The following is a 26530-nucleotide window of genomic DNA, read 5'->3' on the forward strand; positions in this document are numbered from 1 at the left end:
GCAAATATGGATGGCCACTCACAAGGCACTTGGAGCCCCTAGATTCATTTGTTCGTTGGCATGCATGGGTGACTTGTACATTTCACTGGTTGCATTGTGTGACTTCATTGCACCTACGAGGAGTTGTGCAATGTGGCCAGGGAGTGGTGTACAGGCACTCAGTAGGGCCTTTTACGGTTGGTTTGCGATGCCGTACTTCTCACCATGGCGGAATGGTACTTTCCGCCATGCTTGATGGCGTTAGGTATATGTCCGCTAGGGTCAGAATTCGCGTACCGTTGCGCCATGGTGGTAATTACGGTTTGGCATGGCGCGCGTGCGCGTACTTGGTGCAGTTAGCATTGGCGTTCACTACGGTGTCGCTAATGGCATCGTACTTTACGGTGACGGGTCATAATCGCACCGAGCGCTATTCGATGGCGGTATTGCATTTCCGCCATCGTTTTTCGATTTCCGCCAGGGTCGTAATGAGGGCCTTTGTGTTTCTCAATCTTTCTAAAGATGCACATTCTAATGGAAGATGCATGATGTTACAATTCTACATACAGTGTTCTACATTCTTAGTTCTCGATAATATAGAATGTTACAGAGCGTTGATCATGAGAGTTGACACGACAAATGTAACCCACACAAAACAATGCAAAGTCGGCTTAGTCCGCTTTTGATTTCAGCATTCAGCAAGCTCTCTCAAGGCTGGCCTGCTACCCTGACCAATTATCAAAAGCTTTCTGGATCCAGCCGCCTCCCAAACACGAGTCTTCTGCGGCAGGGTTTCCCCTTGTGTGCCACATGTGTAAAACATTGTTAGCATAATGTTCTACAAAGCAGTGGTGGATCGCTGTCTGCCATTCCCACGTGACCAGCTGGCAGTGGCCTACGTCTAATGAGGGCAGGCCTCCTCCAATTGTTGGTGGAACACTTTTTTTGTTAATGCGGGCACATATGGTGTTCATTAGCAGGCTTGCCAAGTGCCTCGTGTTGACTATGTTTCTCTGGCTTTTCTGGATTATTCCAATCCCTCTAGATTTAGGGACAGGCAAATGGATGTGATGGTGGTTGAGGCATTTCGGTTTTGTCGAAATTAAAAAAGACACATTTCGCATTCGATCAATTGAGGTCTAGTGCACACAAATCAGGCAATTTGTTAAAAATGTAATTTTAGGATAATTACTGTTTTTTTTTTACCTCTCTTGTGGCTGCTACTGGCCATCCTACAGCTGTGCACAGAAAATTATAAAAGGCTAAAAGAAATAATCATGCATGCCAACATTATCCATTGCATTCGGGAGATACTGGTCCAGTGCTGGTTTTAACTTTGCATTCTGGGACTTGTAGTCCCGGAGTTCCTCAGTCCCAGAATGCAAAGTTAAAACCCGGACTAGACAAGCTTCGGCCGAATGAAATGGACAATGTTGCTTTGTATGAATAAAAAGTGAATTTGAACTACTGTCTTCAGGTGTATTGTCTTCTTTTCATCACTTGTTGGGTTATAGTCCACGGGAGAATAACTCAAGCACAGCCTGCTCTCACTGGAAACAGGCTGATGCTCTGCCTGGTGGGTTCGATACCCTGGTCTGGATGACTTAGCCCTCTCCCACATTGACAAATTGGGTACCACATTGTGTGGGTAATAGTGATGGTAGCAGTAACACCAGTTACCAAGTGCTTCGAAACTATATTTCTGGAAATAGCAACCTTATTTAAAAAACAGAATTATTTTGATAGATTTGACTTATTTACCTGTTGAATGTACCTTTTGAAATAGTGCTACATGTAGTCAATTGTAAATGTGCCTTTTTTTAAACCAGGTCAAAACTTGTGCCAAAGATCCTCGACGGAGAAGCAAGGACTCAGAATTATCAAGTAAGTGTAATGCGGGTGATGGCCAGTTCAGCCCGGCTGCTTCTCGCCTCTAGAGAGATGCTTCGATTAACAGACAGTTCAGGAAGCCTTGCGCCGGCTCTGGGTATCTGTGCTGCACATAGTTTCTGATGGTGACTCGGACATCGGTCCATGATCATGTTATGCTGCAAATGGTGCAAAAAGGTGTTTCATGTATATTGCGGGTGTATTTGGAATGAGTACTTAGTTATCGAAACAATTGGAGCTGCGTTTTGTTGTTTTACTTTGAATTCAGTATTTTACTTTAAATTCAGTACATACAGAATGGGGTCCACCGTTGTTCTCTGCATTGGTCTCTTCGGCGATGCATATTGAAGGGGGCCTGATATGGAAGGAGTACTTAAGTGCCCTGGGATTACATGCTGAGAAAGTGCAGAGACCTAGGTTGCAAGCAACATAGAAACCATAGCACCTGTCTCCGCCACAGCGCTAGAGGGAATAGTGCTGCGTGTCGTGACCACAGGCGAATACACGCGGTTCCAGCAGATCGCCGATTCTGGCAGTTGTCATGACAGCCTCCACACAATAAGGGAAACCTTCATTAGAAAAGCAAAGTGTAGAGGATGTCCCAGATATGGCATGCACTCCAGCCACCCATTTTGAGATACCAGAAGCATACTCGCCAAGATATGTGACGTATAAGGAGCAAATAAACCAACAGAGAGCCACAGTGGGGCTCTGTCCAGTACCCATCAGAAGGACTTGTATACCTGTTGAAGCGCCAATAACCATACAACCATGGGCTGCACGGTACCCATTGAGACAACTATATCAACATCTGACGCGAAATGAAGACCACTTACAAACTGTCCCTGAAGAGACCCAAAGGGCTCTTATTGGAGGCGAATGGTGATGACACAATGGTCCGGACAGACTCACAGATGAAAGAAACGACAACCAAAAAGGTTAAAAACAAAGACGAAATGTTGCGAATAATGATGTAATGGACATAGAGGAAGAAACGATGCTGAACTTTAAAGAAATGTAACCATTGAAAGCAGGATGGAAATATGTAATTGGCTAAATGCATGTAAATAGGCTTGGAACGCAAGAAGCTAAGGAAACGATACTGCTTGCAATGCTTAGTAGAAGGATAGAGCGGCAAGCGCCAACTATATATCTACCTCAAGCAGCACATTATACAAGTGTGACTCCATTTTTACAAAAGCAGAATTAAGCCTAGGATGATAGAGGACGAACAGGCCAGGATTCATAAACGAGCTCAAAGTCAGACGAAAGAGCGGAATCGAAACTCAGCAAGAAGCAGCTCATGGCTAGGAATTCGAGGTCAACCCAAGCAAGAGAAGGAGAGCAGCAACTCCGAAGAATTGAAACTTAAGAGCATAGAAGTCTTCCCTGTGAAAGTCGAGATATGGAGGCCCAGGAAGGTGACGAGGCCGAACAAAGAATCAAATCACAAATAGAGGGAAAATTAAGCAGATCCACGGTGTACAGACACGTGACCAGCCAAGCGCAAAGAGGTACCAACGTCTGATGTCACCCAGAACCCGAGGATGCCATAACATTTCCTGATCAGAAACTACAGCTTCGAGGCCATTTTCAGCCAACTAATTGACACATAGCCCTAAGGTACTGATTGATGGAAGGGAGGCAGGGTGAATCTTGGGGCACACCGCATCGGGGTGTCTATTCTGCATGCTGCTAATTAAAGTGGAGATTTATGCCTAGGGGTGTAACCCACCCAATCACAATGGACCAAATAATCTAGGGTCCTATAGCTAATGGACCCAATGAGATGCTGTACTTTTAGTTACGTCTATCACGAGTGATGTAAAGGGATGGGCATAGACGTCCACCCGATAAGAGTTAGCCAATCCCCACACTCTGTTACCATATACTCATATAGTACCTATACTTAAGTTACCTTTTCCAAACAATAGAATTGCATGTCAGATTTAGGAGTTTTACATGTCAATGATGACGAGAATTTGCTATAAAAGTTACTGTTTGCATGAAGAATTTGGGAGTTGAAGCAAGACAGGCGATCTCAGCTCTGATGATTTCCATTTGTTTCCCCGTTATTTGTACTTGTCATTAAACGGACTTCCCTTTGCCAAACCATTGACTCATCCTTATTGATTGGTGTTGGAGTAAGAGAATCCTGCACCCCATCCTCCTCAAGGTGCAGCTATCTCGTCTTAAGGTACATGAGGGTGAGCTCTGATCATATGGGCCCGTCAGAGGTCGCTCCGCCTTCCTTTACAAAAGGTGGTGCACTTTGCAATTAAGTGCCACTTTCGGGACCTGATACTGATGTTGGTGCAAAAAAGAGGTTTGAAAGTGCATGAACCATTGTGCCAGTTAAGGGCATTTGTCTTGCAGCTCAATCCTGCTGTCAACGCAGATGTCTGTGCATTATGTTGTGCAACAAAATGGAGCAAAAAGGTTCTTAATGTGCTTTGCCGTTGTAATTTGAACGTGTTTTTATTTACCGGCAGTGTCGGCACCATGTTTACTATTTACTCCACATCTAGAATTGTATTCTAATTTGGTAAATAGCAGTGATGGCACTGGCATCCTACTAGTGCTTTATGGTGTACTGAGGTATACATTGCAAGATTTATTGCACGATGAAACAGATAGGGTAGGTGTACTTAAGAGCTGTTACTGTGATTACATACAGAGAAAATTCAGATAGATAGGGCCCACTCAACCTAGCACCGCTAGTGCCTGTCATCACAACTGCTCAAGGTACCGCACTGCTGAGCCTATGGCATCTATATATATAAAATGCTTAGGCATGTTTCCGTACTCAGTTGATGCAATTCATCAGTGTTAGGTTGCCCTCTGCTGACCAAATGGCAAAGTGCACCTCTGTGTGCTCCACTTCAACCCCAGCTATCATTTTAACAAACAGAACGAGCACAGTTCTACGCAGTCACCTTCACCTTCAACTTTCGCAAACATTCTGAATAATTTTAAGTTACTTCTTTACAACCCCACTTCTCTTCACACAAGGCACAGCGGTTCCAGAGTCAATGAACAGTTAATTACTGGCTGAAGGTTGCAGTCTCTAAAGAGTGAAACGCTGTAGGATGAATGCCTCCTCACAAGCTAAAACTGAAAGTAGGTGCTGAAATGATACTATTACGCAATCTTATGCCATCACGGAGACTCTGCAATGAAACAAGTTTGACAATTACCCGTCTACAAAGACGCATCATAGAGGCCTGTGTAATCGATGCAACTTAGATACTGTTCTTATACCGTGCATACCTCTGACTCCATCTGATACAAATATACCTTTCAAATTCAAAAGGAGAGTTGCCTATACATTTAGCCTTTTCAATGACCATTAATAAGTCCCAGGGACCTTGGACCCATTCCTGGAAGCGATCAGTGGTAATTCTGATATTTAAGCAGGAGGACAGAAGTGAAGCTATGAATTACCAACCGACATTGACCTTTAAGATATTCTAGAATGGCTTATGTCACACCTGGAATGGCTAGTGATCTTGTAAATGTGTTGCGGCTGCAGGAGAATGTATATGAGTTCAACTCAGTTCCAAATCCAGAGGCTGCCATGATAGTTTCCAGGCTCTACAAGAAGCTGTCATTAGAAAACTCAAATGGTAGTTGTTCCGCTAGGAAGCCCCTTCCAGTAATGTCCAGAATGAATTCCCAAAACGGTCTCACTTTGGCATTTCACACTCTCATTAGAATTGGGCCATGTGTTTGCACTCACAACGCCACTCGGTTTGACCTGGAATTACAGGCTACCAATATTTTAAACTTTAAAGGTGGCAATACGTTTCTTCTGAATTCATCAACTAGGATGCAGCCCTGAGTTTATCAGTGTGAAGGAGGTCTAGAGATACCAACAGGAGTGAAAAGCACAATAGCACCTGAGAGAAGAAAATGGCCCAGGCTTTGCATCCACCGGAACATGGAAACAAACAGAGAGTCAAGAACAAAATGGGAGAGAAAGAGGGAAGTTAAACACATCAGTCATAGGAACATGGGAGTCCAGGTGCTCTTGACAATGTAACAATGAAGTGGAGCAAAGGAATCACACTAGGCGACAAGGGGGAAAGGAAAAGAAAGTCCATAGCTTATTGGAAGCATACTATGGGAGAGACAAGAGAAAGAGATATGACTGATACCAGTCAGCTCAGGGAGGGTATAAGAAAGAAAGTCCAGGCTCTGCTGCCAATGTAACAACAGAGTGGAGCAACAAAAGAAGGCTATGCAACATGGTCTGCAGGGGAGAGGAAATGAATGACCATAATTGTTGAAAACATAATATGGGATACACGAGAGAAAGAGATAAGATTGATACCAGTCAGCTCAGGGAGGGAAGAACATAGGGAGAGTCCAGGCTCTGCTGCCAATGTAACAATGGAGAGTAGCAACAAAGCAAGGCTTTGCAACAAGGACCGCAGGGGAGAGGAAAAGAATGGCCTTGCTCATTGAAAGCATAATATGGGAGAGGCGAGAGAATGAGATATGACTGATAGCAGTCTGCTCAGGAGGGAAGAAGAAAGATAGTCCAGGCTCTGCTGCCAATGTAACATCAGAGTGGAGCAACAAAACAAGGCTATGCAATAAGGTCTGCAGGGGAGAGGAAAAGAATGGCCATGATTGTTGAAAGTATAATATGGGATACACGAGAGAAAGAGATATGATTGATACCAGTCAGCTCAGTGAGGGAAGAACATAGGGAGAGTCCAGGCTCTGCTGCCAATGTAACAATGGAGAGTAGCAACAAAAGCAAGGCTTTGCAACAAGGACCGCAATGGAGAGGAAAAGAATGGCCTTGTTCATTGAAAGCATAATATGGGAGAGGCGAGAGAAAGAGATATGACTGATAGCAGTCAGCTCAGGGAGGGAAGAAGAAAGAGAGTCCAGGCTCTACTGCCAATGTAACAACAGAGTGGAGCAACAAAAGAAGGCTATGCAACAAGGTCTGCAGTGGAGAGGAAATGAATGACCATAATTGTTGAAAGCATAATATGGGATACATGAGAGAAAGAGATATGATTGATACCAGTCAGCTTAGGGAGGGAAGAACATAGGGAGAGTCCAGGCTCTGCTGCCAGTGTTACAATGGAGAGTAGCAGCAAAAGCAAGGCTTTGCAACAAGGACCGCAGGGGAGAGGAAAAGAATGGCCTTGTTCATTGAAAGCATAATATGGGAGAGGCGAGAGAAAGAGATATGACTGATAGCAGTCAGCTCAGGGAGGGAAGAACAGAGAGAGTCCAGGCTCTGCTGCCAATGTAACAATGGAGAGTAGCAACAAAAGCAAGGCTTTGCAACAAGGACCGCAGGGGAGAGGAAAAGAATGGCCTTGCTCTTCGGAAGCATAAAATGGGAGAGACGAGAGGAAGAGATATGATTGCTACCAATCAACTCATGGAGGGAGGAAGAGAGAGAATCCGGGCTCTACTGCCAATGTAACAATGGAGCAGAGCAACAAAGCAAGGCTATGCAACAAGGTGTCTACTGGAAGAGAAACAGAGAGATCAGGCTCTGCTGCCAGTAAAATATGGGAAAGAAAGACAAATACAAGACTTAGCTGCCAGTGTAAGAGGGGACTAGACACTTGTGTTCATGGGGTTCTGTTATGGAACCTACTGGATTCAGGCATTGAGGATTTGCTCTGAAATGGCTCACCTTATGCTTGCATGGTAGGCCCCCTCAGGTAGCAGTGGGTGCATGGTGTTGCTTTGCTTGTGGGATTAGCCTTCTTGGGGGATTCTATCAAGGTCAGTGCAGTGCTGTCATCAAATCTGTTCAATTAATGTGCTCTGACTCGATGCTATTGCCCAAAAACATGGTCCATTGTGACGTCAATATTCTGGTGTCCTCCACGGTTACAGATATCAGAAATGTACCCGTAATACAGACGATGATCACTTGACAGGCTTCAGCACTGCAGTGCCATTTGCAAAACTGAAGGTTGATGGAAAGAAGGTTTTTTAAATGTAATCTGTTTATTAAGGTTGAAAGACAAGTCAGGCATAATATATTCAGCATTACAAATCATATTGTATGAGCATATCAGCCGCCTGTCAAACATTTCAATCCTTTGGGCAAAATCCCAGTCAAGTCATATTCATCATCCTCATCAACATCGTCAACACCCCTCCCTCACCCTCAAAAATCCTGCCACCCACCCTCACTTGTGCTCCAACCTTGCATTGAAAAATGTATGATTTTGTTAAAAAATCCTCCTCCTATTTTGGTGTGTACCACCAGATACAAGGCAGTTGACACGTTTCGCCACAAACCCGTGGCTTGATCACAGTGTCCCCCCAGTGTGCACTGTATTATTAAAAAAGTGAATTGGTAAAAAGTGAAAAGGGGATTTGCACCTCACCAAGGCATTTCAGCCATTTTGCTTAGGGTTGTAAAATGAAGAATGAAGCACTAAGGGAATAACTTGAAGTCGTTGACAGCTAATTAGCAAATGGCAACTGTTTATCCCCAATGTTATAAACAGAGCTTTTCAACACACATTCATATAATTTGACCAAATTTCAAATATATTTTCCCCCACGCGTTTAACTTCATGTCATTACAGTGCATAGTGTTGTGATGGATGGTACATATCATTGAGCACTTCCAAAATCGAATTCACATTTTAGTCAGGTTAAAAATAACATAAACTCCGATTTAATGAAAGTGCATCGTGCATTGAGACAAAAAGTTCCGACCACAAATGTATCTATTAATTAACACATCTGCAATGCTGGTATTCCATATCCATAATGGTCTAGTTGCATATGCTTGTGAGCCCAAAAATAAATCAAGTGTCAAGCCATTATGCATGACTAAAGAATGTCATTATTGCACATCATTCCGCATTTTATAGGGGATATATTTAAAATCCGACCTTTGAATGCCATCAAGAAAAGAGTCTAAGGCGAGATTTTTAAAGTGACTCGTGCATCGGCCAGGTAAACCGTGCAAAGTGACAGGTAAACAATCAAACTAAATACAATGCCTAACACAGTCTGTACAAAATTGGTTAGCACCCCTTGTAATCCCAGTGTACGGTTTTGTATCCGTTAGAAATACACAAGGATCATCTGGCCTACAAACGTCGGTAACCATTTAATCTTAGACATGACTCATTCTTAGAATATTTGAGGGTGAGGAATTCCACCATACCTATGGCAGGTGTACAGGCATGTAAGTCTTTTTAAAATCATGCTGCCCCCCGGCGTAGGTATCCGAGTATTGCGGTGTCTACCTACAACACAGTATCCATGAACTTGCCAAACCTGTGAGCAGGGGGCTGAGACATTGCTTTTGCAATATTAGCTCGTTCTAGATCGCAGATCTTCTTTAGGAGACGCAGCCATCTCTGTTTATCAGGTGGCATGCACGATTTCCATCCAATCAAAATGGCCTGTCTAGCGAACTGCTGTGTCAAAGAGTCACTCTGTCATTCCTCACTACGGAGGCCAAAGATTGTCGCTAACGGTGTCGAGGGAACAGCACAGTTTCTTATTTTGGCTAGACGGCGCAGCATGCAACCCCAAAAAAGTTGTAAAATGGGGCACGTCCAAAGGACATGAAAAATCGAACCCACCGCCCCACATTTTCTTCAGCAAAGGGGAGATCGGTAAAGACCCATAGCATGGAATTCAGAGGGAGTGTAGTATGCTCTGTTTAGAATCTTGTACTGCATCATGGATAGATCATAGCCTATGGCATTGCTCTGGCATTGCTCTGGCATTGCCCTGGGCAACACCACGAAGAAGATGCGACAGCATTAACCAAAATCTACACAGCCATCCAAACTTGGATGGCGGCCAACGGCCTCTGCTTAAACGGGGACAAAACCGAAATCCTCATAGTAGGGACCAATGAAATTCTCAACAAACTCCCCCCCAATACAAATCCTTCAACATCGACAACTCCACCATCACAGTCTCCAAGACTGTTAAAACCTTAGGTGTTCACCTAGATGCCTCACTATCTATGTCTCGCCAGGTCAACGCCATAGCCTCTTCCTCAGCACTCACCACCAAGGTGATAAATGCTGTCAAGCCTTTTCTCTCCACTAAAAACTGCCTGTCCATCGCCAGAGCCACTATAGGTACAAAACTAGACTACTGTAATGCCCTGTTCCTAGACACCTCCGCCCACAACTTAAAAAAACTCCAAATCACGCAAAACAACGCGCTCCGGGCAGCGCTGTCCATTCCAAAAAGAGAACACATCTCGCAAGCAAGGAAAGATGCTCACTGGCTACCCGTGAAAGAACGCATACTTTTCGAAGCCATGACCATCACCCATAGATGCCTCTCCCTGGATGAGGGAAAGAATCACACCGAAAGCCTCCATCAGACCCACCAGAGCTCACCGCACCAACATGATTGATGTCCCCACGTTTCAAAGATCCAGAGTGGGAGCTTCCAACACCTCGCACCTAAAAACTGGAACTCCTTACCTACCTCACTAAGGAACGAAAAATCATACCACACCTTCCGTAAAAACCTCAAAACCCTCCTATTCCGCTAAAGTCCTCCACATGCACATTCATGCTTGCATTGTAACCACAGCATAACATAACCTCTAAGCTCAATGTTTATTACCAATGTGAAACGTACTCTGTAACTCGGTTTTCATCTGTAAACATATTCCTATGTTTGTGTTCAAGACTAAGTCTGCTGTAACAGCGCCACGATGCCCCAGGGCAGTTTTGTGCGCTTTATAAATGCAAATAAATAAATAAACCCCCATTATTCGGCCTGCCATGTCAGTATAAACATAGGAAATACCATATTCAAGTCAGACTTGGCTCCACCCCGAAGGGGGCAGTTCAGCAGTAGCTGAGAGGTCACATTCCTTCTGCATTAGATAACAAGCATCACCAAACATGTTTCTATCGCAGTGGTTATCATGTGTCCAGAGTTACTTGGGTCTCTCAGAACAGCAGGGTTGGGGCTCATATCTGGGAATGTATGTTCCACTTGGGGTTACATTTGCAAAACGGAAGGCTTTTGGCTGCAGTGGACTCTTGTATAATGCAGAACTGGGCGAAGCTCAACCTGCAGAGGAACATAATGATGGCCGTGGCGTCTGAAAGTAGCGTGTGATCAGGACAGGCATGACGTGAGATGCCATTCATTAAAGGATTGCCTCCCCTCCCCCATCCTGTGACGCAATCATGGGGGCCTTGCTCTGCTCTTTGAGCACAGTCTACACAGATGATCTCATGCAGCCTAATTGAATAGGGCTTCGAGCTCTTCCCCGACTCCACTCCATCTAAGAGCTAGATGTGTTGCCTCGTCAATGTGTCTCAACATGTCTAGGCTACTGGGATGTCCTCCATGCAAAGCTTTCCTTTTCTCTGAAGTGTAGGTTTCGATGAGAGCGTAATGAGGAAGTGCGCCTGCTGTGGTGAACTTCTCAATGTGAGCATGAGAACCATATCCCGTGATAGTGGCAGTACCCATCTGCAATTGTCCAATCCATCGGTAGGCAATAATGACCTTTAATCCTTACAGGAAGACAACATATTTGTATTTGCAAAAAAACACAGGTTCCATAGTTTTCAGTTCACAGGTATGCAATTATACTACAGTGGGTAGGTTTACAATGATCCACAGATGGCTGGTGTTAGCCTCAGGATGTGTACGCCTGACCACACCCATTGGGCATTCTCCAAAACTGTGAAAAATCCTTGAACTGAGGCAAAGTGTTACTTCAATTAAACACATAACTAAAAGTGTACAGGCAATGGATGGAAAACTGGTCAAATTGCCTGCCATAAAATCTGAAGATTCGCACAAAGGTAACTTTAGGGTGTGAATGTTTTGCTGTGCATTGTGCCCACCTTAACAGAATAACAAAATGAAGCACTAACCTGTGAAATGGAGGGCTTTACCAGCCAGAAACAGCCTGGTAAATTCCCCCTCCGAGGCAGCTTATTGATTGACTTCTATCAAGAAAAGGCCACCAATCAGCCAATGGGATTGGAGGATCAGAAAGACGAGGGTAGTAATTTTTGTAATGTAATTTAATGTAAGTGGTCTTCTATAGCGCCATTATGCCAGCATTGGAGGCCACCCTGCGCTTGACTCTGTAAGAAAAAGGGGGAGTGGCAGCTATGAAATCTGTGGTGTTGATGAGTGCATGTCAGAAGTACCTGGTTCCTGGGTGCCAAATCTGCTTTCTGTGGTTTTAGCGGTGACACTTGGGACTATGTTATCCATAAGGAAGTGCCCAGGATTTGATAGACTACCGTGCTTTGGTACTGGTTAGCTCCGGATGAGTAAGAGTGTGACAGGGCTAAAGATGAGCGCTTAGTCATGTCATGGTTCGGTTAGTGGTAAAGTGTGAAGGACTAGGCCTGTCGCAGCCATCTGTGGGAGGAGTATGTGCGCAAGTTAAGGCGGTAGGGGATCTTAGAGGGGAGTTGGTTAATCAGGGGAACGGGGATAGTAGGCATTACAAGGCAAAAAAACCTGCAACCCTTCACTCCCCCTTGCAGCCTGTTCCCATTTTCACATCGGCACTGTCAATGTTTCTCTCTCTTTCTCACTCTTACATTGATGCATTGTATCCCATGTGCCACAAAACTAGCATCTGCTAGTTGACAGATAGCAATAAAGGGGAAACCTGGAAACTCCACTCAATTACCATATGTTGCAGCTTAGGGTTATGTGAGGCAAGACCCTTTGGTTCAGAGATAGGACTAGATGAATTTGGGGGCTGCAGTCACCCATTTTGTCTTGCTTGCTACGCAGGTGGCAGCCTGGTGGCAGCCTCAAAGCTCACTCTTGGCTCTTCAGGTGCTGCTCTTGCCGGCCTACTAGGAGTTTTGCCCGTGAAGTGCAGGGCCCATATTAGGCAGGGCAAGGAACCGTTTGTCAGGCGTTCGTCGGTGCTGAGGCCAGAAATCTGGCTTGCTTCCCCTCTGGGGGTCATCCTGCTGTCTCCAACATGCCCCATAACCTTTCTCACACAGGCAAAAATGACATTTCCCAGCCCCATCGCAGCCACAACTCACCAGGTTTTGAGGCAGTACCTTGACTTCGGTATCAGAGAGATCGTGCAGTGCTTTGGGGGTTCTTCTTGTTGAAAGGAGGAGCAGAAAAAATAAGAGGTGGAATGCAGAGCACCTTGTCCTAAAATGGGAGCGGCAGCTGCAGGAAGCTAAAGAGCAGAATGTTGCCTGTGTCAGAAAGAGGGTTTGGTCGGGAAGGAGGAATAGGATGGATATTCCAATAGCAGTGAAACCTCGAATCTGCAGTCCCTCTGGCTCCTTGCTAGGTAATGTCTCTGGCTATGTCCTTGCAAAGTTTGGTGCAATAGCTAAATCATGGAGCCAGGGCAAAATTCCTCAGGACATTAAGGTCTACCCTTCCCAGGGTAGGGAGGGCTGTCAGGGATTAGCATATGCACACAGTGTGAGCTGTTCACTTTGCTGTTCAAGGGCTGGCCTCTAGCAAATGAAATGGCATTTGCTGTATCATCTGCAGAGAACGCTAGCAGGCCTCTGCCAAGAGATCGCATGTCTAGAATGAAGATGTCACAACATCGCCAATTGATTTTTCTCACATTTCAGCGGTAACAAGACAAGTAATGTTTGTGGAGTAGAACTGCTTGTACGGGATAATTCCTAATTTGCCACTCCACCTGATCCTCGCGGTCTCGGGAAAATCAATTGTAATTAGTTGCAAAGTCACTCAAACATGGGCCTCGCGATATGATCGCGGCGGGCTGCAGCTGGCACCTCAAGCGCCTTCATCTGAAATAGATTTGAAGTCTCACTTTACAATGCATGGTGTGCTGCATTTCCTGATGGTGGAGGCCCATTCCATTCTCCTGTGTTCAGTGACTCTGGTTCTATTAACTGAGAAGATAATCGCTTCGCCTTTTTTGATAGCATCGCTAATGTCCTGTCACTCATCATCATTTTCCTTTCAGCAGCAGTGAGCACATCACTGTAGCTCTTAGTTGAGTTCTCTCCTAGCCAAGACAAGTTATTGGCTTGCTTTACTGTTGTCTCAAATCAGAAACACATGCTTCTCTTCGCACCTGCATTCTGTCAATAGTTTTTCCTGTGTTTACTTACCATTGTTGCTAATTTGTGTAGCACGTCTGCTGTACTTCAATTATTGTTGCACTCCACATGGAAAGAAACTGAAATTGACGAGTATAAGGAATGCTAAGCACATCCAGTCTGATAAATTCACAGAGACTGCATGGTCCTCAACTTTACACCTGATCACTCTGTGCAATCTGCACAGCTGTAGAATTCCCACTGACTGTCCGTCGGAAGTGGCTGGGTGTGTGCATGGCTGTGAATTAGAGTGTGTGGCTCCCAGTGCGGCTGGGCAATCATCTCCTGCACAATCCCCGCGTTTGACTGAATTGCTCAGTCACTTCGGCTTGGGCAAGACTACGCAGCTAAATACTAGGGGACCGACCGAAGAGTATGATTTCATGGGGCTGAGGATGGCGTGCTTCTACTCGATTGTTATGAAAAAACCTTAGCTTTCATGTGGTTTTTCTATTATGTGAAACAAATGCATTCGTCTCTCAGGTATGATATGATATGGCATTTATAACGCGCTTATACACAAGTATTTGAAGGCGCGACGAGGCAAGGGAGGGGGAACAAAGGGAAGCCAGACAACGATCTTAGGCCAGGTGTCATTAAGATTGCGCAAGTGCATGGGAAGGGGGATAGGGAAAAGTGCGTGGGGGAAGGGAGAGGGGAAAGTGCAGCATATGGGATAGTAGAATAAATAAGATAATAAAAACAGCTCGATGGTGGCAAGTGCAAGGTAAGTTGTCAAGTGACTTCAAGTCAGCAATCCCACTAAGTCAGTGCCTCGTCTGGGACGCCCAAGGGAAGCCCTTATTTATATATTTTTATGACAAGTTATACTCTGGATGGTAAACCCTTATATAACGCCCCTCTCTTTGAATCCCCCTGACCTCACTGAGCCAAGAAGTAGGTTTGTTTTGCAATATAAAAGATTGATTGGAAAAATTAAACAATATATATATATTACATTTTTATAAATAAATTAATATTTGATCGCACACTTATGAATATTACCGTGATCAGCAATGGATAATATGACAATTGTATGCTTACTTAATCACTTAGGAATTGGTATAGAAAGGGTAAAGTAGCAGAGAATACCTTTATGGTTTCAAGGAAAAACAATGATGGAAAAGAATGCAACACAGGAATAACCTTGATTTGATTTCAACAAAAGACAATGTAATCACATTTCCCCTTTTGGCAATTCACCCCCCCCCCCCACTTATGCAATATAAAAAGATGGAAAGGAGAGCACACAGTTCTCAGGAATACAATCAAATGTAGTTCAAAGTTCCAGTTCCCCCCAGCGAGTTTAGAGGAAAACAGGTATGATTTTAAAGCAGGCAAATCCTTTTAAATGTGGTGGCAATGAAGTAAAATATGCTAAAATGATTTTTAATTCCCTATAGGAGATTCAGGGTAGGTGATAGATATTTAAGATTAGTTCAAGTCACACCGGCAATGCTCAATGAGGGATTAGCAAGTTGAAAACGAATTCAGTAATGGAAGCAAAAGACAGATATTTTTACACGTGGTTGAAATAAAGGAAACTGTCAATTCGCTGCACTTTTTTCCAAGTGCGTCGATCGCGATTACGGTGGAACTATAAGGAGTAGCAAGTTGGTTTTAGGCTGGTTGGTAAGCTGAGAATCTTAGCATTAAGATGAAAGTTAAACCACGTTCCTAGCACCTACGATTTTATGAGGGTAATTTTTCAGACATGAAATAATGATTCAAAATGGCAAAATGACACTTTACAGGTTTAAAATCGGAGAAGGAACACACGATTCCTATGATGCAGTTCTGGACAGGTTCAAATGTTTTTAATCAGATTATTTTAAGCTAAGAGATTGGTTTTGCACAGTTCTGCCTGAGTACTCAACTCTAAAGTTGAAATAGGCCGTCAAGGTCTGATCAGGTTTAGACTGGACTCCTGGCGGGTGGTTCTGAAGTCGCAGCTCTCTGTGTCAGCTCTGCTCTGCACTTCACAGCAGTCTGGTCTGGGTCTCTCTGGTTCTGGTCTGGTCTGTGGTTCTGCTGTTGGCACTTCTTTCTGGGTCTGCTACCGGTTCTGGCAAAAGTTCTTGGCAAAGAATCCAACAGCTCGCCCGGCTGTAGAATAGTTTGGTTGGATTGCTGGATTCTGAAGACCTGCTGAGAAGAGATCTCAGCTTGTGGGGTAGGCCTTTGCTTAAGTTCTGTAGTCTATCTGGAGTCTAAGTTCTGGATGTTCCTTCTAGATGTTGTGTGGTCCGGCAGAATGCTCCGCAAGAAAATGAAAAAATGCATCTTGCCTGTCCAAGCAGTCTCTTTTTATGTGTTCTGCAAGTGGGTGTGTGTGTGTGGGCATAACTAAGCCTGCCCCTCACAACTTATCATTGGCCAAGCTCTCCTCTCTCCCTTGATTGGTGGAAGGAAATGGAGTGTCATCGTGATGAGGTAGTTTATGGGTCAGAGGATCTGCCCCTGGTCAATTTGCACACAAATCTATTCTTGATCCAAATACATATTTATCTATGTATCATTTTTCTAATATTATATGTCCAGTTAACATATTTTCTGTAGCACCAAACCATCCGATCCCTGTCTTTGTAAGATGTTGTGTCCACTTATGACAGAATTCAACCCTTTTCATCAAGAACACAACCTCTAAACTTTTCCAGAATTTACACAAACATGCAAAAGGAATATGGGCATCAGATGATAAAGTGTCAGATTTTTAACATACAGACATTCGGAGTAATACCTTATTTTCCACTACTACCCCCCAGAACATACCACAGAGTTCTAACACCTCTTAAAATGTGCACATAAAAATCACAAGAATAATGATATTAATTATATAATTTTGACACGTCCGTACTATGTATTATCCATCTTTTTAAAATTATGCTCTGGCCCAGAGGGGTGTGGTTTCCCAAAGCACATGGTGGAATTTCTGGTTTGTCCACTTCCTCCAACTCAAGTTTCTCACAGAGACACTGCCCCTCCCAGTTTCTCTCAAGAGGAAGCCATTTACGACCCCCCTGTATTACCATTTGCCTGAGCCAAGGAAAGCTCATTGTTCAGTTTCCTGCAGTCCCCAGGTGCTCCTCCCTTGATTCAATCAGAGAGGTGTCATCTCCTTTTGGTGGCGTCAGCAGAAGGCAGCCAGGCCTGGGAATGCAGTGGCTGAGCAAGTTTCAACTCCTGTTGGGGGTAGTTGCCGGGCAGAATTCACTCTCTTCAAGCCTGGCTTCAGCCAAATGTCACTTTTGTTCCCAGTTTTTCTTCATCCAAATCAAACTTACAATTTTTACACATGCAGCTAGAACGCTGATTCTAAGTTCAAAACTATGACCTTTAAACAGTTGCAACCTATGTGACACTCAAAGTAGGTCACTCATTTATTTTAAACATTTCGATTTTAGTGGCTTTAAGTCCAATTTCACTTCAGCTGCTGACATCCACAGCTCAGCCAGTTTTGTTATAAACATTGTTTTGGGCTCTTCATCTTTCCAGGTTTTGTACGCCCACAAGACTACATTCGCCCAAATGTCTGCTGGTGTTCAGTGAGATTTTTGAATACCTTGCAATGTTTAAAATAGGCATTTTTAGCTTGCATTTCAGAGAAACAAAGGTGATTTCAAAGCGCTTTTGAGCTAACAGGCACTGCTGTTTTTCCTTTGGCACACATTCCACTCATGGCACTCCTGGCCCATCATGCTCGCACTGGTGGGTGGCAGGTTAGGCGATCATTTTGGTGTGCGCAGAAACTGCACGATTTTCCTGGATTCTGGCGCAATGTGAGCCTTTTTGGCCATCTTGGATTTTCTGAGCCCACAGCCCCAAATGTTGTAGCATAATAACTCGAACACGGGTCAAAACCTCTGACAAAGTGCAGACATAAGTGCTGGTACGGGAACTGTAGGGATACAGAAAAACAGTCCCCAGGTGCAGGGGTTGCCAGGGAGGCAGTGCAGGTGTGCAACTGGCTGGGCCTGGGCCAAGGATCAGAAAGGGTGGCCAGGTAACCAGTGCATTTTCAGCCAAGAGTTCAGCAGGGGAGAGGGGAAGAGGGGGAGAGAAAGCAGAAGGTTTTGAGGTGCTTCTGGAACCGGAGATGGTTCTCCTCAAGTTTCAGGGAGGTAGGAAAGCTGTTCCAGAGGGAAGCCCCTGCCGAAGATAGAGATCTACCACCAACTTGTTGCTTGGAGAAGCGACTGACCCTGAGGGAGTTGGAGGCGGATGAGCGAAGAGCTTGAGAAGGAAGATATTTAGGAAGAGAGAGCTGAATGTATTGCGGCTCCAGGCCCCAGAAGGCCTTGTGGACAATGCAGAGGGTTTTGAACTTAATCCTTGCAGCCACTGGGAGCCAGTGCAGAGATTTCAGTCCTGGAGAGATACGATCCCTGGGCTCGAGGCCAAGGACAAGTCTCGCAGTCCTGTTCTGGATAAGTTGCAGAGGGCAGAGACCAGAGGCAGGCAGATTTAGATAGAGGCTTTTACAATAGTCCAGCCTAGAGAGAACCAGGGCTCTGGAGAAAGTGAGCTTCTGGGGGAGAGAGAGGAAAGGAAGAATACCTCTGAGGTGGTGCAGCTGGTAGTGAGGAGAGAAGGAGAGTGTGGAGTCGAAGATGACCCCGAGGTTTTTAGCCTTGCAGGTGGGAGCAGGAAGAGGACCAAGAGAGGCCGGCCAGAGAGCTGCAGGGAAGGAGGGAGTGGGTGTGCTGATGAGTAGAATCTGAGTCTTACTGGCATTAAGGCAGAGGTCATTGGCGGCACACCCCTCCTGGATAGCAGACAGACAGTCAGAGATGAGGGAAGGAGAGGAGGAGGCCGAGGGTAGCCTGAAAATGAGCTGGGTATCATTGTATAGCATTGAAAGTGGGGCAGAGAGCGGCGATGTGGTGGGCAAGGTGTGCCAGGTATTGTTAGAACAGACAGGCGAGAGAGAGATATGATAGTTTATTTATATAGCACATATACACAATGTGTTTCAAAGCGCTTCAAGGCAAGGGAGGGAACAAGGGAAAATACAATGACATTCTTGCAGGCCATGAACAGTAATAGATGTGAAATTAACTATCGTACTCGGCCTGATGACATTTCAGATAGTGCAAGAGCTAAGACATAGATAAGGAAGGGAGGGGGAGAGTGGGACGGAAATGGAAACAGACAGGCGACTACTGTACTTGGCTTGACAAAAGTTCTGGTAGAGCCGGAGAAAAGCAAAAGGTGAGGGAGAGGGGTGCAGAAAGGGAGGGGAGGAACAAAACAAGCGACTATCGTACTAGGCCTGCCAACATTTCAGATAGTGCTGGAGGGTGGGCGGACAAGTAAGGGGGGGTGTAGACAGACGAGGTTGCTATCATTTTTGGTCCAGGGACAATTCTGATAGAGTAAGTGCATAGAAGAATAGTATAGCTATGTGGTGTGGTTTGGTGGTTTGCCATGATAGTAGGTGTGTTCTAACACACTGCAGCTTTTGTAAAAGTAATTTCCCAAAGGCTAGAAGTAAAGGGGATCTTTGATCTTGCAGAGATCAGCTGTCAGGAGTCTCCAAAGTTGTTTGCCTTTAAACATTGGGTTCGACCCTCAGGGTCTCTTCCTTTTGCATCTGCTGAAGACCAGTGTGGTCACAGGGAGCAATGTCAAGCTTCTTATTTCATGTGTCTACAGACTCCTTGACAGATAAATGCAACATCTTTTTGTGTTTCGGCTTATAACTGGGGCTTCAGCATCAGCTATGTAGCAAGCATCAGTTGTTTGAAGCGGGGATGATGGCATTTGGGAATGCGGACATCGCTTTATACCACTGAAGTCATCAGTGGCAGATTCTCTCTGTTATCCAAATCCATGCCACGGTATCGTTTTCTACGATCGCCTGCCAAACCCGCTGTTGAAATATAATGGGCAGCAATTAAGCCTCCCCTAAGCTAAATCCTGTGATCTATACAAAAATAAAGGTAATGGCTGGTTGCACCTAATCAAACTGATACAAAATGTCTTTTACCAAAAGGGTCCTTTCAGCCATTAGCTTTCTAAGCAATCCCAGTACACAGGCCTGCATTAAAGTTCTAAGCTTGACCTTAGTCTTATTTTGACCTAGCTTGAGCTATCCAATCCTGGATAGGATTGTGAATGTTAGCAATGACACACTTGGTTATAGTTTTCAACATTAGCCTGCGTCACCAATTGACAGGAGTGTGAATGTCAGCAATGCCACACTTAGCTAGATTTATAAACATTAGCCTGCGTTGCATCTAGATAGGATTGTGAATGTTAGCAATGCAGCACTCAGAATTCCGAACACTAGCCTACACCAGACCTGACAGGTTTGTGAACGTTAGCCTGGGTCGCTTCTAGATAGAAACGCAAATGTTGGTATGTCCCTCACTTGGGTACAGCGGTGAACATTAGCCTGCATCGCATCTGGATGGAAATGCAAATGTAAATGTTAACATGCCCCACACGTGCGTCACTGTGTACCCTGTTTTTCTGCTACACATCTGTATCCCCCTCAAGTCGCAGTATGCCCTGCCCCTGTCTCCATGTGTCTGTGTGTCGCTCTGTTCCCTGCCATCCTGCTCACATGCCTGGTCTCGGGCACTTTACAGATAACCATCATATCACATCACTACGCTTACTCTCAACTATACACCATCAATCAACTAGAACACAGCTATACCCCTGATTAGTTCGGCCTAGCTGTTCACATACAAATACGTCCCCACGAACACCTCATCACCCTAATGAAACAGAGCTAGCCGGGCACATTCTGGCCCTGTTGCTCACATAAGCGTCCCCCAGGCCTAATGCAGCCAGAGCCCAGTCTTGATGTCCACCCACCAGAGTGCATATATCCAACTGATGTCTTCAGCACCTCACCTAACGCTAGGATGCAGCTACCATGCGGCAATTACATCAGCTCCACACATATCTGGTGCACTCACGCACCCTACGACTCTATCTCTCTCTACTGACCAGAACTACGGTTCCCGAGGGAGTTCAACCTACCAGCGCTTTGAGGTCATACCAATGATATATAGAGCGCCATATAAATGCCAAGTAACATAACATAACATAACATAACATTAGTTGCGGAAAAACAGTTGCACGCATTTCCCCCTGTTTCATCTGTAAATTATGTGTTGTTCTCATGTCTATTAGATGGCTGTATGCTAGAAAATAAGCTTACCATGGTTTGTCTCCCCTTCACAGCAGTACAGACATGTTATCCTGTAATTACTCATTCAAACGCAAGGGAAACAATACTGTGCTTTGCACAGAAAACAGCCACCTGAAAGGTAATGGGCTCCTTGCATGTTGGCCTCCCTCTCCAGGCCTGTACATGTGCAGTCAGTGCCCTGCAAGCTCCTCCCTTTTCCTCCCCCCTCATGCCATATGTTCTTGCTACTCCCTGCTCCTCTTTCCCTCACATAGCAACACCCTCCTTTATTGAGCTGCTATGAATTGCACTGTAACGTTGTAAACATACAGACGTTTCGAAGGGCGCAAATGAGATCACAACATACATGCACCTGAAAGAAATTCAATGGACACGTCGACGGGCAAGGGCAGCACTTGATTCATCTGCTCGCTACAGCTATCAAATATATTCATGAAAAAGAAGATTAAAAAGTAGATTTAACGACTTAGTTTATTGGCAAATTGTAGTAAAGATACTCGCAGGCACAAATTCAACCCTATACCTACTCAAGTCTTTGCATGATTATGCATGTATTAACTTACCTCTTGTGAATGTGCATGATTGCACATGCATTAACTTACCTCTTGGTAATTTGCATGATTGCTCATGTATTAACTTACCTCTTGTGAATTTGCACGATTGCGCATGTATTAACTTACCTTTTGTGAATTTGCACGATTGCGCATGTATTAATTTTCCTCTTGTGAATTTGCATGATTGTGCATGTATTAACTTACCTCTTGTGAATTTGTATGCAGTACATTTTCGGGGTGCTTCAGGCCGCCCACTGCATATGATGGCAGCAATTGTACATAAAGGTTAGACCTTAACGTACTGGTCTGCAGTCTTTGGCTCTCCAGATGTTTCAGACTACAACTCCCATCAGTCCCACCCACCATAGTCAATGTACAAGGATCATGGCAATCGTAGTCCAAATCATCAGGAGAGCCACAGGTTGCACACCCCACATATGGTGGCTATGACAGGCTGCACTTAACATATGAGGGCCACATGTTGGCATATAAAACGTTATCTGGACCTTGAAATGGATTCAGGCGCCAGCCAATGTAACTGTTTTAGAGTGGGTTTCACGTGATTAGTTACTTCCCCAGTGATAATCCCCACTCCACTATTGTGCCCAGTAACAGATGGGAGGACAGCCACTGACCCCACAGCATAGGGCTGTCTCCAGTGTTCACTGTTAACATATATTGATGTGACTGGCAAGTCTGTAATTGTAAATGTCTTGGTGACTGATGATTCTTTGGCGACAGGCATAGATGTAGTGCCTAATTGCGCAAGCTAAGGAAATGACACGTGTATCAAGTTAAGAATTTGCCTGCGGACGACCTTGTCACTTTGGAGCATGTATGAATCAAAAACCAAAGGGCAATTGGCTGATGTAAGCGACCATTGCAGAGCATCGCCCCCCTTTTGGACTTCATTTGCTAAGAGAGGGCATTTGCAAACTGCTGCCTTGCTATCAGCAAGAACCCCCGAAGCAAGAAGAAGCCCCATGCAGAGACAGATCTGCTGTTTTTTAAGGCAGCAGACACGTCCAGCAAAGTGAGGACAGCGTACATGTGTCCTTTTGTACGCTGTCCTTACTTTGCTGGACTTGTCTGCGTAGAGTGCGCAGAAGTGGCTGAAAGTGGTCTGTGGTATTTGTGTGTACTTCTGGTTCTTGCAAACTGTGACGGTGTCTACATCAGTGGAGACGATATCTGGCACATTTTCTCCTGGCGCTGGCCCTTTAAGTACTGGGACCGGGCCCTGGCGCCTAGCAACGTGCAACAAGGAAGTTGCTGCCTTCACCCTAAAACCTCACTTCCGCGCGGATTTGTAATGAACTGTTTTGAGATCAGTTTCTGTATATTGTCCTTTTTACTTTTTTCTGTTTTGTGTTAAGTGTTTAAGGCTACTATGTAACCAAATGCACTATAAATACATTTTTTTAAAGTTTCCCGCCCCTCACGGCCAGGAGTTGTACTAAAACTATGCCCTCATCTCTAAATGCTGCTCCTCTTGCGCAACTGTAATGTAGCAGAGGCCTTTTGTAACTAGGCCCCCTAACCCGTCATCTTCTTAACCTCTGATGCACGGTGCTGCACTGCTTCTTGTAGCTAGGTCTGCACTTAATGTCCTAAATAAAATGTGAAAAACAATTAGGCCGTGGCACCCAAATAAACGTGGCCCGTATTCATAAAGAGCAATTCAATGCCTTTTACAAAAAACTGTTTGAGTGATACCTGGGAGCTCATTTTAAGAACACTATGGAAAGTGGCTCTTTCGAAGGCATATTGGTCGGTATTAGCATAATTGACCTAAAAACGTTTGACCTAAAACATTTGACTGAATTTTTTGACCTTTTATTTGGTCAAATTTAATTAAACATATATAGGGGGTGGGGAAGGGTATAGATTAGGTTGAGGGGAAGTGTGGGAGGATTGCGGGTGGTCTCTCCCGCATTTTAGACTGAAAAAAAGGTCAAATTAATTTGATCAAATGTGATTAGGTCAAATAGACCCAGACCTATTGGTATTGAGAAAAAATAACAGTTGCACCATGCAATAAGCCATTCAACTGGCCCAGGTTGCCTCCCAAAATCCAGCCCACACTGGCGTGTTGGGCTGGAACCTTGCGAAAAGTCCTCTTGCTCTACAGGCCGATCCAAGGCTGAGCTGCAAAATTTCCACTGAGATTTGGCAGAGTGTTGTGGACTGAATCCTGACTGACCGACTTCAAGGTGCCTTCTCTGATTAGAATTACAGCTGCTGTGGTGCTAGGAGAGGAGAGGAGAGAGGTAATCAAGTCCTGTGAGCTTTGATATTGTTCAGAAATGTATTTATTGGCTGCTGTTCTTACAGAAAACGGACAATAAAGGTTACAGTAGGCACATAGTAGCACTTGTACAAGTCAGGCAAAGAGATAATACCGACTAGGCTATAACGTCACCTTAGACTATGGAGTTACTACTATATCCAGCTTGAAGGCTGATACGCATGGCTTAGTTATGAATGAACCATATTAGTTAGTAATAAACCATATTCATTGGTTCCTTTTGTTAGCAAGGTGATGGACGAAGAAGACTGGCCAAGTATTAAGAACTTGAGCAAGTGCACAATGGCAAAGGCAATGGGTACAAGGATAGAACTGCCTTTAAGCAGTTTCCTGATGCTTCAGTGCCCTGGAGTAGAGGACCTTTCAACCCCTTCTCATCGGTCCCGGGTGCTGCCACCAAGAGCATCATCGATTAATTTATTTTGGGGAGCAACACTCATAATCTGAAAGTATTTCACAGTGACCATTTTATTACAGTTTGATGGACATGCCTGTGGGACATTGGACTGTTAGATTTAATCAGGGAACTGAGGATGCAAGTAAGCTGTGGCTAGAGAAACCGTGATGTGGCTTGCTGGTGCAGAGGGCTTTGTGTTAACACACATATGCAGAGATCGTGGGTGGAAGGCGTGAAATGGCACCTCGCCCCTTGCTACTATGACTTTTTCCAGAGGTCTGTCATCAGTCCATCAAGCAGGAGCGAGAGGTGATGGATTCTGGGAATCAATAGTGCAGCATGAACTGATGTTGGCCGAGGCCTGCACTGCCATAAAGGAAATTCCCTTTTGCTTACAGTGTGACTTTGAAGATTGCAAAAAGCCTTTTTGCTTGATGCGTCAATCACATTGGTGATTGACATTTCACATGTGCAAGTGCAGGCAGTGTAAGGGAGCCTTTCTCATCTTGGTAGCACAGTGAGCCTAGCACTTTTCTAAATTTCGTAGCCCATCTTGCCCTCTTTCTTCCACTTATGCTAGTTCTCCTTTCTGTGTTACAGCAGCTATGGTGAGTTGCTATGTCTTGTGATTGTGGTGAGGGAGGAGTCCTATATATTCTTCACACCTGTGCCACATCCAATGCGGGCGACCCCAGGCCTCATGAAAAGCCTAGCAAGCAGACCTGATGGAGTACTACCCGCTGCGCACAGTGATGTTGCATGTGCAGAGTTGGTGGTAGCAGCGGAACCTATAAAGCACAGGAGTAGTAGACGCAGGGGTATTGCTAGGTCTGGAAAAGATCAGGGGCTAAGCTAATGTGAGGGACTGGCGGGACTCGGGGCTAGCTAGCCTTTTGGTTGTAGCACCTGAGCTTCTATCTGGGGCTACAACCAAACGATTAGAGGGTATAGCCCCCTAATCCCCCCCCCTAGCAATGCCTGTAGACGGCCCCCTCTTTTGTTCACTGACACTGCTGATCTGTGGGACTCTCTGGTTTCCACGCCTCCTACTTGGTGCTAGTGCTGCCGTTGCTGGCGCTGATCGCAGGGGAAGCACCAGATACCGGTTGTGTGTGTCATGTTGTTAGCCTCTTGCACAGGTGAGTACAGAACGACTGCCAATATTGCATGAACTTGAACACTTCTCTTTACATCATGATGAGTACAGCCATCGCTGACGCCTCCACAGCGGCCTGCAGTGTTACTAGAAAGACCTTCCAAGAGGTTCCTCGCCAAGGCGGTGATGGTCCCCAATGCCTAAGCCGTGCCACATTTCTGACTCTTCCACTGATTCTGTCTCTGACTCGCAGCTCCTCCTCACACGCAGTTTCCCTCCATTTTTTATAGATTGCCGTGACAATCATCGAAGCCCGGCAGCTTATTGGTGAAAACATTGATCCAATCGTGATTATCGAGATTGGTGATGAAAAGAAGCAAACGACGGTGAAGGAAGGAACAAATGCACCTTTCTATAATGAGGTAGAGACCGCCCGGCGAGCTTGGCACACGCTCCTAATAGTCTTGGTATAATATACCTGTTACATTTAGAACGGAGAGGAACACGGTTTATCTACTGTACAGGGAACAGCACGAAAATGTTCATTTTTTTATGAATTTATTATCTCTTTCTGTGTTAAATTTGGGTAGCGTTTGGCAACATCCTATTACATTTTACATTTCAAAGCTGACCCTTGTCCCTCAGTTATGTTTCTGGTTACATGACAGTGTATTAATCATGCAAATCTTATTTCAACAGTACTTTGCCTTCGACTTTATTGGGGCACAAGAGCACCTTTTCAACAAAATTATCAAAATATCTGTAAGTAATTTTTTTTTTTGTTCAAATTATGAATTTCAAATAATATTTGATGTCAAGAAGAGTGGTCACCGAGCGGTCTCTCTCAATGTGATTATAAAAGGGGGGACTCAATCTAATAGCAACATATAAAAAATGTTGCAACATTTGGGCAGTGTTATGAGACAGAATGCCATCGGGGGAGTAGGCAATCCAAACCTTTTCTGATTTTTGCAACACAAAATGATTCTGGTCTATTTCAGAAAGTGAGCTCTGCTAATCAGATTTCACTTTCTTAAATGCTCCATGATGGAAGTATACTGTAT

At 44.8% G+C, this 26530-nt stretch overlaps 1 protein-coding gene across 1 annotated transcript in view; it reads left to right on the forward strand.

Annotated features, from left to right (window-relative positions):
- Positions 1 to 26530, forward strand: part of FER1L6 (fer-1 like family member 6) — a 1078814-nt gene that overhangs the window by 507757 nt on the left and 544527 nt on the right. The window contains exons 4-6 of the mRNA XM_069621590.1: positions 1809 to 1863; positions 25757 to 25888; positions 26166 to 26228. Of these exons, the coding sequence (XP_069477691.1) occupies positions 1809 to 1863; positions 25757 to 25888; positions 26166 to 26228 (250 nt within the window). The remainder of the gene's footprint in view (positions 1 to 1808; positions 1864 to 25756; positions 25889 to 26165; positions 26229 to 26530) is intronic.

This window comes from Ambystoma mexicanum, chromosome 5q (genome assembly GCF_040938575.1).
Source record: "Ambystoma mexicanum isolate Mex_15411 chromosome 5q, UKY_AmexF1_1, whole genome shotgun sequence".
NCBI classification, from domain to species: Eukaryota; Metazoa; Chordata; class Amphibia; order Caudata; family Ambystomatidae; genus Ambystoma; species Ambystoma mexicanum.